The sequence below is a fragment of the Acomys minous genome (assembly GCF_964271855.1).
Source record: "Acomys minous genome assembly, chromosome: 3".
Classification (NCBI taxonomy): domain Eukaryota; kingdom Metazoa; phylum Chordata; class Mammalia; order Rodentia; family Muridae; genus Acomys; species Acomys minous.
Window position 1 is genome coordinate 3685831 of NC_140485.1, and position 18579 is coordinate 3704409.

The 18579-nt window shown below is 46.0% G+C and overlaps 1 protein-coding gene across 2 annotated transcripts in view; it reads right to left on the minus strand.

Annotated features, from left to right (window-relative positions):
* The window catches only part of CFAP61 (cilia and flagella associated protein 61), a 265410-nt gene that overhangs the window by 33946 nt on the left and 212885 nt on the right, over positions 1-18579 (minus strand). For both annotated transcript variants that reach the window (XM_084774689.1, XM_084774688.1), the window contains one exon: positions 15620-15825. In XM_084774689.1, the coding sequence (XP_084630815.1) occupies positions 15620-15825 (206 nt within the window). The remainder of the gene's footprint in view (positions 1-15619; positions 15826-18579) is intronic.

Genomic DNA, 18579 nt, shown 5'->3' on the forward strand with positions numbered 1-18579 from the left:
AGACAGGGTATTGTGTGTCTTGTGGGAGACTTATGCCACATACTAGTCTGGAGATGTCATATAATACGTAGTAAATCTGCTCTAAAATTTGAAAGACGTCTCAGCTTTGAAGCTGTTTCTCCCTTGTCCCCTTGCTTGCATTTTTTCTGATAATGTTTCTTTTGTCATCCTTCCATTTATATCTTTGTAAATAATTTGCCTATTTTCTCCTTTCGCTTTTTTCCCCCTCGCTTTTATCACTGGTGCTCAGCTCTTTGATAATGACATGCCTTGGTGTAATTTTCTTCCTTTTCCTTGAGATTCACTGAGCTTAGATTTGTGGGAGTAGATGCAGCAGGCATGTCCAACCTGAAACCCGTGGGCTGCATGCACCTGAGAATAGTTATGAATATGGTCCAACTCAAGACCTTAAACTTAAAACATTTTGTGTGTGTGCGGCATTTGGTAGGTGACAATGTTATGCCACAATGTCAGGAGATTGGGCACACCTGATATAGTTACATCGGATTTAAAGACTTTTTACCTGAAGCTATCCGTGCTCCACTGAGATGCTTGATTTAGGTTCCTCCTTTGCTGCATGGTCCATTTGAGGCATTTTTAATAATGATGTCTCTATAATCTTCCACAAACTAGTTTTTACCTTACATCTTCCAGTTTTCATCTCCGGACACGGTGTTATTTTATATGCCCCCCAAATCTGCACTTAGGATTCGGATCCTGCAGAACGCAGTTCAGTAGCAGTGTTTCTGTGCTTGTCTGCGAACTCCAACTTCAGAGTCAGCTCTGGGCTGGTTTTGATTGACAGGTGTTTCTCCTCACTGTGGGTTGTATTTTCATGTTTCACTGCGTGTTTAGAAACTCTTTGCGAGTGGATGCTAGAAACTGTGAGTACGATGCTGTTGGACGATGCAGTTTTCATTACCAGATAAACATTCTTGAGTTTGTTTTGGGAATGTAGTTGAGTCCCTTGGAAAACAGTCTGACACATTTAAATTGGCTTTTGAGAAGTGTTAGAAGGAATTGGAGTGGTGTTTCCTCTAGGACTACCCATTCCTGCCTGTCAGCCCCGTGATCCTGAGGGTCTGAGGTCTGGCAGGAAGCACGGCTTGCACTCTGAGCGGGCCAGGCACTACGACCTCCCATCTTTTCCGGGGCTCTGAAGAGCTGGCTCACTCACAAGCTTGGCTCAGAACCTCACTGAACACTCAAGAGGGCTCCTCTGTGTATCTACAACACACACACACACACACACACACACACACACACACACACACACACACACACACTGCGGCTTTTGCCCCTCTACAGTCTGTCCTGAGAAACTGACCTGCCTCGCTTTCCCCAGACTCCATCCACTCTGGCTGTGGGCTGGAGCAGTCACAGTGCTTATCTTATTTTAGCCCCTCTCTACTTCCTTGTTTCGCCCTGCTGCGTGTTCTATCAAAACATGCCTGCTATATACGGTTCAGGCTTTTAGTTCTTTTAAATGAGCAAGTACATTTGGCCTTTTGAAGACTGGGGGAAAAAAGTATTGAATTCCACAACATCTGCTTCTAGAATTCTGACTTGGATATAACCTGGCAAAATTTATCCTTATCAATAGCAGATATAAATCTGATTTCACATGCTGTTTCTGATCGTTTCTGGGGAGCTTAGGCAATGCGGCCGCACTACTGGAGACCCTTGGTAGCCTGACCGAGCCAAACCCCGGGTAGAAGAGTGGAAGACAACATACACGTCCCAGGCTCAGGCACAGAGAGCTACCGGTGTGAACTGAGCTGTCTCCAGAGAGGCAGCCCCATGTGAGACTTGGGAGAGGGACATGAGTAGCACATGGTGGGGACCCTGCCTGTTCTGCTGGCGAGAACCATGTGGTGGTCAGCTGTGGCTGGCTCACACGGGCCACCAGGCAGGTCCAAGGGTGATAATGCTGCTGACAGGATCGCGGCAGAGAGGGGAAGCCAGGAGCCAGGACATTGACAGCAGCCTTCTAGTTCCGCAAATTCCTCGCTCTGGCAGAGACTGGCCCCAGCTGCAGAGCCGCTTCTGAGAGGTTCTTGGAAGCCAGACCCTGAAGCTGCTCCTGCACCCACTGCTGTTTAATCTAGTCACAGTAGATTCTGTGGTCTGCAGCTGGACCTTCACTGACAGATTAAGCACTGTACTTCCCGTAATGTAGCAGGCGACGGGCTTGTCAGAGGAGGAGGAGACAGTTTCACGCTGCCATTCCCCTCCTCTGGCTGCATGTCTGCAGCTTCTTTGGAAGGGTCCCGTAAGTGTCCTTGTCCACTCTGTAGCAGTCAGTTGGTAAGAACTAATGGCGCGGCCATAGGGCCAGCCACACGCAAACTGCATGGGGCTCTAATTTTACCCAACAGAGCTGACTTCTCTGAACTACGGGATCGCCTGATGCCGTGAATCCATACAGTACCTATCTTCCATCTGCCCGATGCAATTCCAGAGGGCAGGCTTCAAACTGACAGAAGACTCCGCTCCTTTCTGACTGTAATATAAGAATACAGGGAGAAGCTCTAGCATTTTCTCCTTTCACACATGAATCTAGGAATCCCATGAGGTATCTTTGTCAGGGAAGCAAAATTATTTTCATGTCCTAGGAATAAGCATCATTAGTCTTCTTCTAACAGCTCAACGAAAAATCACACAAAACAGCGGCTGCTTCTAAGGTCGGTCATTTGCACAGTGTAAAATGTACCTCTCTGCTCCTGCATACAGGAAACTAGACAGAGCAGGGGAACCCCGGTTCTCCATGCCACTAACTTGGCAGTGACCACCATGGGCCTGGCCACTCTCCTCTCTACAGACGCATCTATGTATACGGACACCGTAGGCTATAACCAGGGGCCTCAGCACATGTACATTCTAAGGGAGGAAGATGTGTGGTCCAGGACCTCCTTCCAGGATTTTGGGGGCTCACGGTTCCTCTCTTTTCACTTCAAATAGCTCCATCATCTGAAATCTGGGGGTGCCACCAGGCATGGGTTATATTCTATGATGTGTGTTCTATATCCAACTTGGCTTTGAAAATATTTTTCTATGAAAAACACAGGTCTCTTTGGGGAGGAAAATTGTTAAGGATTAAACAAACATGTACAAAATAACCCTCAAAAAGAAAGCTGAGAAGACCCAGGCTCAGGAGGAAAGCACCGGGATCGCGACACAAGGGACACTCCCTGCTGCCCAGTGGCTTCAAAGCATCTCTTGTAATTGTTAGTTTGCAATAAAAAATTTAGGCAGCCAGAGAAGCTACTTTTCATGGCCTAGTAGACTGAGAACAGAATTTATGAAATGTTATTTATTCAAGCAATTGCAATCAAAATTGGCTAGCCGAGCTGTTTCTTGGAGTTTGGAAAGGAGGCATTTATATTTAAGCAGGTAGGTAACTGCTATCTCTTATTTTAAGCTCATAAATAATAGCTGCCAATCACATGCTGACAGGTGAGCATACAATGAGACGGGAAAAGGGAAATCTATATAGGACTTTAACCCCATCAGCACAAGTCTGAAACGAAAAGTGATATCAAGTCTGCTCAAACTATTGCACTAACCAAGGATAAATACAATAGTAAACATCGAACCCCTACTCTGATCTACCCAACGGACAGGACATTCTCCACAGTTCTGTGGAGACCGAGGACCGACTCTGAGATGAACTCTGGTGCTCCATATTTGACCACTTCCCCTTGGTGGGGAGGCCTGGGGACACTCAAAGAAAGAATAAGCAGGCCACCAAGATGAGACTTGATAGCCTATGACCATGTAGTGTGGGAGGAGGTCCCCCTCGTTCACACACCTAGGGGAGGGGAATAGGGTGAAAGGGGGAGGGAGGGAGGAATGGGAGGATACAAGTGATGGGATGGCAATTGAGTTGTAATCTGAATAAATTAATAAAATTTTTAAAAGATGCTCAGATGGACAGGGGTTGGTCAGTAGCTGGGGCGGCTCTCTCCAGCCCCGCATCAAGGCTTGGTATTGACAACATGCTGGGACACTGGTTGCTGAGCTCTCACCAGATGAGCAAGTGGCTTGAGACACAGAAAAGGCTGAGATGAGACAGAATATTTTACCACAAGGCCAAGAGTCCTTTGTGTCGCCTGTAGAATGTGTAAATACCCAGCAAGCCCTCCTCCTACCTTGCCCTCCCTCCCAGCTGTCTTTCTTAGGCACATGATCTGCAGAGAGGAAAGGCTTGTTCTATCTTTTCCTTGGGCCTATTGCTCAACACCCCTCTTAAGAACAGCAAAGGCACGTGAGGTGTCTGAGGCGCTGGGGGCTGGCAACTGGCAGTGTGGGAAATCTTGTTCCTTAGATGCTATGTCCAATACAGATGGCCCATTACAGAAGATTGCTGATACATAGATGTTTTATGCAACAGAACTGTCCACAATGACAGAATTATTCTCTCCTCCACTTCTGGTGTGGTGGTCACTAGCACCATGTACCTGTTGAGCCTGTGAAATGTGGCTAGTTTGCCCAAGGTGATGAGTTTTTTTTTCATTAATTAAAAAATTATTTATTTTTCATTCACTTTACTTCCTGGCTATAGCCCCATCCCTCCTCTCCTCCCAGTCCCACCCCCCCTCTCTCCCCTGTCTCCCTCCCCTCTTCCTCAGAAAAGGGGAGCCCCCCTTCCCATCCACCCCAGCTCCTCAGGTCACATCAGGATCGTACGTGTCCTCTCTCTCGGTGGCCTGGCAAGGCAGTCCCACCAGGGAGGAGTGATCAAAAAGCAGGCAACAGAGTCCATATCAGAGGCAGCTCCCCTGCCTCGGCTCCCTTTACTAGGGGACCCACATGAAGCCTGAGCTGCCCACTGGCTACATCTGTGTAGGGGGCCTAGGTCCAGTCCATGCGTGGCCCTTGGTTGGTGCTTCAGACTCCACACGCCCCTCTGGGCCCTGGTGAGTTGGCTCTGTTTGTCTTCTTGTGGAGCTCCTGTCACCTCCAGGTCCCTTTCTCCATTGCTGGTGGGAGCGCAAACTTGAACTTTGGAAATCAGTCTGGTGCTCTCTCAGAAAATTGAGACTAGTGCTACTTCAAGACCCAGCTATGCGACTCCTGGGTATATGTCTGAAAGATGCTCCGCCATTCAACAAGGATACTTACTCAACTATGTTCATAGCAGCTTTACTCATAATAGCAAGAGTCTGGAAACAGCCTAGATGCCCCTCACCTTAAGGATGGACAAAGAAACTATGGTACCTACACTTACCCAGTGGGATACTACTCAGCTAATAAGAACAAAGACATCATGAAATTTGCAGACAAATGAATGGTACTAGAAAATATCGTCCTGAGGGAAGTAACCCGGACCCAGAAAAACACACATGGTATGCACTCATAAGCGGATTTTAGCCACATAGTACAGGATAAACGTATGACAATGCACAGATCCAAAGAAGATAAGCAACAAGGAGGATCCAAGGGAGGATGCTCAAAAGTCACTCAGAAGGGGAAACAGAAAAGCAGAGGTAGTGGGAGAAGAGAGAGAACAAGGGAGGAGAGGGAGCGCAGAGAGATATGGGGGTGGAGATCTGGCCTGGGGAGAGCAGGGCAGGGAGACAGAGGCCTGCAGAGAAAAGAGAAACTAGCCGTGGGAGCATCTCTGTGACAAGCTGGAGACCTAAGTCACCGTAGGCTCCTGAGGGAATATGAGGGGGACTCTGTGATGAAATTTTTTAATGTGTCTATGTGGGCATAGATGCACATGAGTGCAGGTACCTATGTAAGCCAGAAGAGGGCATCAGATCCTCTGGAGCTGGAGTTAAGTCAGTTGTGACGTGCAGGATATGGGTGCTGGAAGCCAAACTTGGGTCCTCTGTGAGAGTAGCATGCTCTTAGCCACTGAGCCATCTCTTCAGCCCTGGAGCTTAAATTAACTTCAGCTATTTTAATACTTGGGGTTGAACCCTGGGCCTTCCAAAAAGTGGATAAGCACTCATCACTTAGCTACACTCCCAGCCCTAATTATAAATAAAATTTCAGCAATGGTTGGCTATTATATTAGATGATGCAGTTCTAAAGTATGCATAATTATTGATAATGTCTGAAGCCATTTTCCAATGCAACTTTTACAGCTATATTATAGGTTAGATATTAACCTATCTAATATCTAGGTTCTTGAGACATTTTATAATTCAAATAGCTTGCAAAATCAAATTTGAGGTGATATTCTGAACCAGAGAGAAACACCTGACCCATCTCTTTTCTATGAAGTGCCCTGGGCACCTCCAGCTTAGTTCATGTTCTGCCACTCTAAACCAAGCACTGGGTTTCACTTAATTCTCCTAAAAAGTTGTTTGTTTGTTTGTTTGTTTACATGTATACAGGTGTGTTCATTGCATGTACTCTGGGTACCACATGCATGCCCAGTGCCCACAGAGGCCAAAAGAGTCCATTAAATCCCCTGGAACTGGAGTTACAGATGGATGTGAGCAACCATGTGGGTGCTGAGAACGCAACCCAGGTCCCCTGGTAGAGCAGCTCCCCCTGCCCTCTCCCTCCCTTCCTCCCTCCTCCCCTCCCTCCCTCCCTTACCTCTTTCCTCTCTCCCCTCTGAAAGGAAAGGGTTTATTGCGCCTGTAGTAACGATTCTCAACATGTGCCTCACGACCCCTTTGACAAGCCTCTATCTCCAAAATATTTACATTATTATTCCTAACAGTAGCAAAATTACAGTTATGAAGTAGCAACTGCAATAATGTTAAGGTCGGGGGTCACATGACATGAGGGACTGACTGTATTAAAGAGTGGCAACGTTAGGAAGGCTGAGAACCACCGCCTTATAGCACGTGGTCATGAAGAGAAGTCGGAGTAGGAGCTCAGGGCGGGGACCTGGAGCAGGAGGTGACACGGATCATGGGGGTATCATGGGGTTGATGACAGTTGGGACTGACGATTTTGTTTCCTGGCAGGAGGGACTGAACAATCCTCAGAGAAGAGAAAAGCAACAACTTTATACATTCTGGACGAGAGAAGTCTAAGACTGGAAGTCTGCTAAACGACGATGGCTTTGCTATTTCATAGGGCTCCTGGGGCGTCTCCTTAAAGGCACACCCACCCCTGTGCCTTTCTGCCTGTTCTCCTTGCAGAGCCTTCTGGGAACAAGAAGCCTCCATCTCAGGGAGCCTGCCTTAGCTTTCCTCTCTTATTTATGGCCTTCCAACCATACGTCAGAAGAACGCAGCTTACTGTTCACATGGCTTGCTCAGCCTGCTACCCAGGACTGCCTGCCCAGGGGTAACACTGCCCCAAGTGGGTTAGTCCATCTCACACTAATCATGAATCGAGAAAATTCAAGAGCTGCCTAGAGTGATGGAGGTGGAAGAGCAGCCCTTTTATTGCTGAGCCATTTCTCCAGCCTGTCATTTAATTCTCTATAAGCACATTTTTTGTGCACTTAAAATACTTCAGAATTTTTTCCTATCACCACTGTCCTGCATGCTGGGGAAAATTATTATGGATTAGATCTCAATTGCAGTGGAGAAATCTATCATAGATTGGGTATTTATTGCAGTGGAGAAATGCATTGTAGGTTAGGTCTCTAGTGCAGAGACAAGAAGACTGATGCTCCCTGGGGGCTAACAGCTCGCTCAAGTTCACAAACATCATTAGCAACAAGGCAGAATCTGAACCTCTGACTTGGCCTCTTGTCATTTATACTCTGAGGTAAAGGAAGTAATGGCTTCCTTGTTCAGCTCACACACCAGCGCTGTCTTCTGGGATACAGAGCCATCCCTGGGTTGTCTAAACCATCTCCACTGGCATTAGTATGTGACTTAAACACACAGATTCCCTTTGAACAATACAAACATGGCTTTCTTTAATAGCAGAGGGAATGCAGGCAAGCTCTTCTGTTTAAGATGTCCCAGTATCTGCTGGGATTTCCTTTTAAGTTGTATCATGCAGTTATTTCTTGATATCCATAGGGAACCTGGTGTTCTTCAGGAAACCAAAATTCACTGATGGTCAAGGATTGTGCAGCCTAAACTGACACAGTATCTGCATGTGACATCTTTCATTCTTCCGTGTGTGTGTGTGTGTGTGTGTGTGTGTGTGTGTGTGTGTGTGCGCGCGCGCACGCATGCGTGCGTGGCATGTGTTCATGTAGGTGTGTGCGCCCATGTTTTAGGAGAAATGGTTTCTTCTGGCTCAGGGCTTTAGAGATTTGTGTAACTATTTCTGCTAGGTGTGGCATAACCATTAGCCATCAGGAAGCAGAGCAACTGCAGTGACCTGTGACAAGACACTCTGTGCCCACAGTCTTGGCAATGAGAGGCCTAACAGTGCAGCGGTGGCTACGCCTATGGTGATGGTAAAGGAGCTGTTGGCATTTCCTTGTAGCAGTGGTGCTGGGTACCAGACCCATCTGCTTAGCAGATTCCACTCACTGCTTCCTCCCATTCTCAAGGTACTGCGTATGATCTTGGGGTTCCTTGCATATACAGGAGGTGAAAGTTTGCCTTGAGGTAAGGACTCCAATGCTGGGCTGGGACTTCACGGTGCCATAGCTGCCTGGCAGTGACCCATGTTCAAGGAAACAAACTCCAGTGAGCCCTTTCCTTAGTTTGTTGGTAGCCTATTTGCATCAAGCTGGTATACCTCCTCAGGAAGTCACAGAATTGGATTCCAGGCTGTGGCTGAGTGGAGCCACTGCTGCATAGGCCTCCGATGATATGCTGAGTGGCTCAGAAGGGGATGTGGCTAGCATACCTGTTCACCTCATGGCCAGGAAGCAAAAAAGAAGAAGGACCTTGGTCCAACGCTTTGAGTGCATCCCCAGCCAGCCCATGACCTGAAGACCTCCCTTAAGGCTCCATCTTTCTTTAAGCATTATCATCATTGTTGTTGTTATTGTTGTTGTTGCTGTCCTGTGTGAGGGGGAGGGATTTAGATGCTCATGGAACAGAACGGGTGCGGAGGTCAGTGAATGTTACGAACTTGGTACCCTCCCACCTGTACAACCTTTACAAGGGTTCTGTGCCTTCAACTTGGGCTGTCAGGCTTGCATCATTGGGAGCTGAGCATCTTTACCTGTGAGGTCATCTCACCAGCTACAGACCTCCCTTCCAGAAAGTTCTATCACTTCAATATCACCACCTGGGAGTGAGCCTTTGGCATCTGGGTCTTTCAGAAACATTCTAGATATAAACTATGGCAGAAGAACAGGAAAATACAGAAGGCTCCTGTAACTTTTTGTTTTGTTTTGTAGAAAGAAGCCAAGAAAGCCGAGTGGGTAGTTAGATTGTGAAAAGTCTAGGGAGATAGGCACTGGGGTTTAAGTATTCAAGTTAGTACCTAACACAGAACAAGGCTACTAGGGGGTCCGGGGAGAGGGGGAGAGAGAGAGAGGGAGAGAGAGACAGAGACAGAGACACAGACACAGAGAGAGGGAAAGACAGAGACATAGAGAGACAGAGAGAGACAGAGACAGGGACAGACAGACAGAGAGACAGAGAGAGCAAGCCAGCTTCCAGTCATGAGTGCATGGCTTTGACTGAAGTCTAATAAATAATTAGGGGACTGTGTGGGCTGGTTGCGTCCTACTTTGCAGTTCTGAAGAGAGACAGCACAAGGTGGCTTTCCTGAGGGAACAACTTCTGGAGCCTGACAGTTCAAAAAGGTAATGGCAGCCTTTTAAAGGGCCTGCTCAGGCTCCATTTAGAATATTGTGCACAGCAGCACTTACCCACTAAAAGTAGGCTGTGGAGTGTTCAGGAAGCGTGCGGGAGGATGGCAGCGCTCACACGGGGAGAGGCCATTGGGGCAGCTTTGAGAGCTGAGATGTTAAGATGTGAAAGGAGGTGATTTAATCAAGGCTATGAGTATCTGATGGGCTCCTACAATGAAGCTAGGGCAAGACCCACTCAGACTGAGAGGACAAAAGATGCTACAGACTGCTAATTAAGGCTCAGGGGTGGGAGAGTCAGTAGGCACGACCTTTCTTTTGCAGGGTCACACATAAGTGAGGCTAAAAAGATGAGCTAGAGTTAAGAAAGCAGAAAAACATGTGGTGAATGCCTTGTTAAAGTCGGCCACAGGCCACATCTCAGCAAGATGCCTCAGCCAGCCTGCTCCCTCTGCCCACTCCTCCTACCTGGCATCCTCCTTGAGGTTCCTGTCACCCCCAGTGTCCTGGGATGGAGAAGCGGACCCAGTGGGGGAAAGGTCCTGTTTACTGTAAACCTGTCAAGGGACTTAAGATAGAAACCAGCAGGCTTAAGAGGGGGGCATCTGCCTATGTGGTATGTGTGTGTGTGTGTGTTGTATGTGTGTGTGTATGGTGTAGTGTGTGTGTGTGTGGTGTGTGTGTGTATGTGTGTCCATGTAAGTATGTGTGCATGTATGGATGCACACCTGAGATTTCAACTATACAAATGCTTCAAGGAGAAGACTGGGAAAGAGCAGATTTCAGTGACATATTCATTATGTGATTTTTATAATGATAGTGATTTAGAAAGGAACAAATGATTAAAAAGTCTATTATTTTTCCAAAGTGGTAAATCAATCAACCAATCACAACCAAGTACTCTGCCCTGAGGCACAGAGTGATGGTGAGTGTTCTCTTCTGCCCCTGAGGTGAATTAGTTCTCATTCTCTCTCTCTCTCTCTCTCTCTCTCTCTCTCTCTCTCTCTCTCTCTCTCTCTCTCTCTCTCTTTCTCTCTCTCTCCTTCCTCCCCTCTCTCTCCCTCTCCCTCCCTCTCTCCCTCCCTCCTTCTCCCAATGGGTTAAACAGTGCTTACACATGCTCCCTGGTAGAGAATTACTCCCCCCTCTCCAGTGCCAGTGGTTTGTACTGGCACCATGAGACAGAAACAAAGACTGAAACACTGACTCCGAGCCAACCTGGACCGCAGAGCCTCAGCTGCCATGATCCTGTGGTAGCTGTCTGCTGCACAGCACTATAGCTGACTGCTCAGTTGCCACCCACAATCCCTCATGGCTCCAAGTGAGTCACTGCTTGTGAGGAAGGTACCCTCGGTGCGGAAGAGCCGCAGCTGGCTTCGAATGCGACACAGGATTGGTGCTGCCAAGGTCAGGAAAACAATTGGTAATCAGATCTTGGCCAAAATCAGCTGAGCCATTCACCGTGCATGGAAAGGGCCAAGGCAGCCTGTCTGACAACAGGCAGAGAGCAGCGCCAGGCCAAGGATCAGCACCACGGCCTGGCAGGACTTTGTGGCACTTGGGAAGAATGTGGCTGCAGCTGCATGTGCACATGCCTGCCAAGGCATGGTGGGATCCTCACCATTGTGTGACAGTGTCTCCCTGCTCCGTTCTGACAGATATTAGTCGGCATTGCCCGCAGTCAGGTACTGTCCACACTTACTTGGCCATCTATCAAGTACTGTCCATACTATCTGGCCATCCCGAACACTCACTCTTAACCAAGTTCACTTTCATAATTATCACCATTGTCGGACACCAGCTGCCCCCTGACTAGCGGCCTCGGGCTCACCGGTGCTGTATCAGTCGGGTCTTTGGAGCACCCCCTCCAAAAAGATTCCCCTGGAACTCAGATAGTTCAAGTATGGTTGACTGACAACAATGATAGAATCCTATACGTGCGCTAAGAGGAAATTTAATTTGCTTCTTAAATACCCGTGTTTCCACTCTCAGTGATAGATAAGTGAGTCCCACAAAACTCTAACACCTGAGCTAAACAAAGCCATTGCTCTTATGACCTAACCGTTACCTCCAGAATGAACGTTACCTCAAGCACGCTAAGAGACACACTTTCCTCAGTAGCTCACGGGTTCTCTAATGATTGATGCACTAGCAAACAAAACAGGTTTTAATAATGTAAGGAAATACAAGTAATTTCTCATCGTTTAGCTGAGTGCAATGGGATAGAAATCAAGATCAACAGCAAGAGAAACCACAGAGCAAACACACTCCACGGAGCACAGCGCTTTCCAAGCCAGGTGTATGCTCAGTGGGGTCACCAAAGGAATCAAGAAGAAAACTTAAAAACTCCCAGAACTGAAGAAAAATGGAAACACAATGGAACAAAGCCCATGGGATACAAGGAAAGCAATCCTAACGAGGAAGTTTCTAGCCAAAAGTACTTATGTTAAAAGTCAGAGAGACTGAAAATAAATATCAATGCACCTCATGCCTTGGAAATACAAGAAGCCAAACCCAAAAATAAGTACCTGAAAATAGTCATGATTAAGTTAGAAATGAATGAAGTAGAAACAAGAAAGATACAAAGAATCAATGAAGGAATGAGTTGGAGGTCTAAAAAGATAAAAGATTTACAAACCCATCGCCAACATTAACCAGAAGAGGGAAGACGAAAATGAACAAGTCTAGAGCACGAGATGGAGACATTGCAGCCACACCCATTACATGGTTGCCACGGGCTCGGCCTGCGCATGGCAAGGGAACAAAGAAAAGACAGACACAGAAGGAAGAAAAGTGGGAGTTGGGCAGACTGGGCTCCCGGATGGAGAAACCTCAGCACCCCAGAGCTCAGCGTGTGTACTCTATGGAACCGAGAGGAAAGGTGGGCTACTACATGAGGATGTACAAGGAGGCAGGGCTCACTGTGTATGCGGGGATCAAGGAGACAGGGTTAGCTAATCTCAGTAGGAGCAGACTGTAGGGGAGCAGTCTTCAGACCGTAAATATCTGGGGGAGAAAACCATGCTGGTTTTGCATACACTATCAACAGTCACGCTTGGGTCAGGAGAGAAAGCACTGACTCTCCCTCTGAGTCTCACCCTGGGGAGAAGGCTTTGCTGTCCCTCCATGGGCCTGTGTCAACAGCACACACCGACTCAGGCCTTCACTCAGGGCACAGTGCAGCAAAAACCACTGAAATTCAGAAACTCCTTAGGCTATACCTTTAAACATATATTCTACCAACTTGGAAAAAATACTTTTAAAAATGGATAAAGTTCTAAATAAGTATGACCTACCAAAACTTAATCAAGATAAGTAAACAATTTTAACACATCTAACAAACATTGAAGGCGCAATACAAACATTTTTCAGCACTGCCCAGGCCTTTATGAATTCAGTGCTAGGTTCTACCACCTCTTTACAGAACAAACAACACTGATGCTTCTCAGACTATTTCACAAAAGATAAAAGGAAGAAATAGTACAAAATCTTCTTACAAAGCCCATGTTATGCTGACACCAAAACCCACTTGATAGACTCAACAACAACAAACATTATAGGCCAATTTCTCTGGTGAACATAGATACAAACGTTCTCAATAAAATGCTTGCAAATCAAATCCAACAACAGATCAAAAGATCACTCACCATGACCAAGTGGGCTTTATTCTTGAGATGCAGGGATGCAGCATTCATAAATAAAGAACAAATGAAATCATTTACAAATGAAAAATGTAACACATCACATAAACAGACTCAAGACTGAAATCAGCTGCCATCTCAGGACACACAGAAGTGAATTTAGACAAATTCCAGCGTCCCATCAGGACAAAAGCCCTGAAGACACTAGAAACAGAAGGAAAGTATCTCAACATAACGAATCTTCGTACAACAACTCTATAGTCAACACCCTACTAAATGGGGACTGGCTCACAGCCTTTCCAGTAAAACTGATAACAAAACAAGGGTATTCACTTCCTCTGCTATTATTCAACATATTCAATATATACTCAATATTCCTCTGCTATTATTCAATATTATTCAAAGTATTGAATAATAGAAGAGAAGGAAATAAAAGGAAAAAATAGAAAAGAAAGAAGTCAAAGCGTCCTTATTTGTAAATGTGATTCTACATATGAGAACCAAAAGACCTTGTCAGAAAGCTCTCTTAGATCTGATAAATGTTTTCAGCAATGTGACAGGATAAGTAATTAACAAAGCACCTCCCCACATACAATTAAAAGAGATGCTGATCATGAAATTAGGAAAATAACCCCATTCACAATTGCTTCACATAAAAAAAAACCCAACAAAATTCCTAGAATAAACCTACCCAAGTAAATGAAAAATCTCTATAATGAAAACTTTCAAATACCAAAGAATGGCTGGTAGAAGATACTAGAATATGGAAAGACCTACCATTATCATGGATTGTTAAGACCTAACATTGTGCACCAGACAATTTCACCAGATTGTTCTCTGGGTTGATGCATTTCCCACAAAGTCCAATAGGGTTTTTATTTTCACGGAACTTGACATGTCTCTGATAAAACTTACTATTACGTTTTATTCATAAGTCTTTCACTTGCTTGGCTAGAGGTATCCACATTGTGTGTGTGTGTGTGTGTGTGTGTGTGTGTATGTGTGTATGAGTCTACTGTAGAAGGTATTGTGATATAATACACCTTTGATATATGTTATATGAGTCTACTGTGAAAGGGATTGTTTCCCTGACTTCTATCTCAGTATGTCATATGTATATAGCAAGGTTACTAGTTTTTGTGTGTTAATTTTGTATACAGCTACTTTGCTAAAAGTATTTATCACCTTTAGAAGTTTCCTGGTGGAGTTTTTAGGGTCACTTATGTATATAATCTTATCGTCTGTGAATAAAGCTACTTTGACTTCTTCCTTCCCTATTTGTATCCCCCTGAACTTCATTGTCCTATTGCTCTAGCTAGGACTTTAAGAACTATATTGGATAGATATGGAGAGAATGGACATGCTTCTCTTGATACTGATTTTATTGGAAATGCTTTGAGTTTCTCTCGATTTGATTTGATGTTGGCTATGGGCTTGCTGTCAATTGCCTGTATGATGCTGAGGTGTGTCCCTGTGCCTCTAGTCTCTCCAGGACTTTTATCACGAAGCGGTGCTGGATTTTGTCAGAGGCCTTTTCTGCATCTAATGAGGTGGCCATGTGCTTCTCATTTTTCAGTCTATCTATGGGGCAGATTACATTTATCAATTCCCGTTTGTTGAGCCATCCCTGCATCTCTGGAACAAAGCCGACGTGATCATGCCAGATGAACTTTTTGATGTGTTCTTGGATTTAGTTTGCAAGTATTTTATTGAGAGAATCTATGTTCATGAGGGATATTGGTCTGTAATTTTCTTTCTTTGTTGGGTCTTTGTGTGGTTTAGGTACCAGGGTGATTGTGGCCTTGTAAAAGAGCTGAAAAAGACTACACTGTAGGTTGTGGGGAGAGGAATTTACTTACCAACATGTTTGATAAACCTTCATCCACATGCAAGGAGGAAAAAGGCTAGGATCATAAGCAGCCTGTCTAGTGGTTGAAGAATTCCTAACGGGGCCAGATTCTCCCACACCCTGACCTTCAGCCTTTCTCTTAGGTTCAGACTACTGCCCTTAGCAACCTTGTGTGGAAAGGGACTTGAATATCATCTTACCTCACACTTTCATGACATCAACATCATGTATCGTTGCCTCTGAGGTCCTGGTCCAGGCCCAGGCATGGACAACATCTAAGTTCCTGAATGTCCTCACATGGACCTTTGCTCTCCAGCCAACGCTAGTGGTCTGATAGTCACTATTAGGAAGCATGGCTGTCTCAGCCACTGCAGCGTCTCTCAGTGATTCTGATTTTTCTCTCTATGGTGCATTACGACACACACCATACCAGCCTGAAACGTACCAATATGTGCCCACAGTCAAACTCAACGCCCCACTTACCTGTAGAGATCTGGGATCAGGTTGTCATCATAACGAGTGCACAGGTTGTTGAGGATTCGCTCATGCTGTCCAAACAAGCGGATGTAGTTGGAGACTGGGAAAGGCTCCTTTGAAAAGCAGGTGATGGCCTCCACCAACTTGTACTTGTTAATGTAGAGTCGGAAGTATGTCCCGTCTTTCGCACTGCCTGTTACTATTTCTGATCCCTGGGTGAGAATGAGAGACGGATCAGGAAAACACTAGCAAAAACATCCCTTGACTTTGGGAACTTTAGCAATTAATTTTTCAAGTATAACAGACAAGCTCTAGTTGTTACAAATAACAGCCATTGCTCGAACACACAAGGGAAGACAATGATGTGTCAGAAATGACGTTTTTCATGACAAAATGTTCCTCACCACATTTTGAATTGTCATTACATTGTCCTGTGCTCTGAAATTAGTTGCTAGGTGACAACCAACTCTCTCTGTAGCTCGAGTCTTACCCTGAAAAGGACTGGATTCCTTCTTCTATGTGTGATGTGTTTGAAGTGTCAAATTTCCCAGAACCATTTGAAAACATCCTGGTTGAAGTGATTGTGAGGAATTCTAGTTGTTTTAAAGAATATTTAAAAGAGACAAGCAGAAGGTAAAACCTGGTGGCGGGGCTTGGGCAGGAGCACGGGGTGGACACCTAGGCTTTTGGTAATAACTGAGTTCCCTGGGGGAAAGCCACGGCATACGCCCCATACACTCTGCGGATAATCTTTCACTTTGTCAGCTGTTCAAGGTGTGGGTTTTGCCCCTTAAAACTGATTAAAACTGACTGGCACATGAACCAGGTGACAAGGAAGGGTGCTGCTGTAATCCCAAGTCATGGTTACATTTTCTATTTCAGCCCCCTGGGAGCTCTGCTCCCTGCTGACCTCAGTAGACAAACACAGGCTGTGCTGGGGGCAGCTGCCTGAACTTTTACTTTGCCCCAAGACTCTGAATTTCGTTTACTCTGACACAAATAACACTTTTTTGAGTGAATACAGAGTTAAGCTTCCACTCTGAACTTGAATGTGGCATTTAGAAAGCTATGGCAAAGTCAACTTGTCTTAATCCCAAACATTTACTTGGTCCTAGACCCACCCAGGGGCTTTATCTAAACAGGGACACATGGCATGATGGTTAACATGACCACCAACTTACCAGGACCTGGGACCACCTAGACCCCTCCTTGTGCTGAGATCCTTTAAAACAGTTCAGGTTGTGGTGACCCCTGACCATAATAGTCTTTTCATTGCTACTTCATAACTGTGATTTTGCTACTTTTATAAATCTTAATATAAATGTTTTTCAGGCACACTTATGAGGGATCATTTACATTAGGTTAGCCTCTGGGTGTCCCCCTGAGGAGTTATCTGGGTTAGGTTAGTTGAGGTGCCAAGTCCCATCCTAAATGGAAGTGGCACCATCCTCTAGTCTTGGGTCCTGGACTGTATAAAAAGGGGAAAGTCAGCTGAGTAAGAGCATTCACTGCCCTCCTTCCTGACCTGAGACCCAATGTGGCCAGCTGCTCAAATTCCTTCCTGAGTGACTCCTTACCATGATGGGCTACAGCTTTGAACTGTGAGCCAAAATAAAGCCTTTCTACCTTAAGTCGAGGTATTTTATCATAGCAGCAAGAAAACAACTAAGCCACAGGGTTTCACTTTTTAGCTGAGCTGAGGCAACTGGTGGGCATCGAGGGATCCTGCGGCACAGCCCCAAAGAGGACTAAAGCAACACTAGGAGACAAATCTACAGGCAGGACTCTAGGCCAACTCCAAATACAACAGGCTGGATATTTGTGTGATGGGGATGAGAGCACTGGAAAGAAGCCGGGCAGTGATGCTTCAAGAAAGAGCCTGGTGGTCCAGTGTCGAACACACATGGTGAGACACTATGCCCACAGCACATTTTCTATTCCGAAAATGGATTACATTAAGGAGCAGTGCCATTGCATATATTTGTTTACCGTCATTAGAATTAAAGTGTGTGTGCACACAAGTGCATGAAGAGGCAAAGAAGTTAACTTCATATACTCTTCGGAGCCACCTCAGCCTGTTCTCTGAGGCAGGGTCTCTCGGTGGCCTGATCCCTCTGGGATCCTTCTGCCTACGCCTCTGGCACTAGGATTGTAAGAAGCAAGTTCCACAGGGTCCAGTGTTCTTACCCAGGGGCAGGGAATGACTTCAGAAGGAGCCAGTGTGAGCCTCTGTCACAGGGTCTGCTCAGTTGCCCTCCACTCGCCACTGCGTTTCTGCCCCTGGGGATGTTCTCACTCAGTGTATTGCCTTGAGCCTGACTTTCAAATCCCTCTACCTCGCATGTGGCCGTGTGACATCAACTTTACTTGGACAGCCCAGAATATTAAGCACCATTTCAGAACTGGAGTGCACATGGGCAAGCAGACAGTGTGCATTTCCCAGGTAAAACTCATCTGAGTTTGTCATCAGCAGTTTCAGAGTTGGCATCCTGACCCCTCAGCAGAAAGGGACGATTTTGGAAGGGAGTGGGAGGTCATGCCTTCTCAGCATTAGTAGGGCTAGTAAAGTGCTAGCAATATTCCCAATAAAGATGCTTGGGGATCCCAGACAGAATCTCCGGGGGTAATGCTGGCTGCCAGCTCTCCTCCAGAACCACCGGCGGGCGGGGACAGTAGTCCCACAAGGTCTTTATGCTCCTTTATGCTGAGTGACTGAGAAATGGGGATCTAGAAACCAAAGAGACGAGCTTCGTGAGCTACCATGTGGAAGGTAAAAAGGTGGCTTTACGAGGAACTTTACTCATCACCCCACATTCAGTTATTGAGGTCTCCTTTGTGTGCTGGAGGCTGTCCTGGGCTCTCCACTCTAGGCTGAGCATGTCAAGACTGGGGCCACAGTTGGTTACTACAGCAGCGGAGACGTGACAAACTGCCAAGGGCCAGCCAGGGTCTGAGAAGGACACACT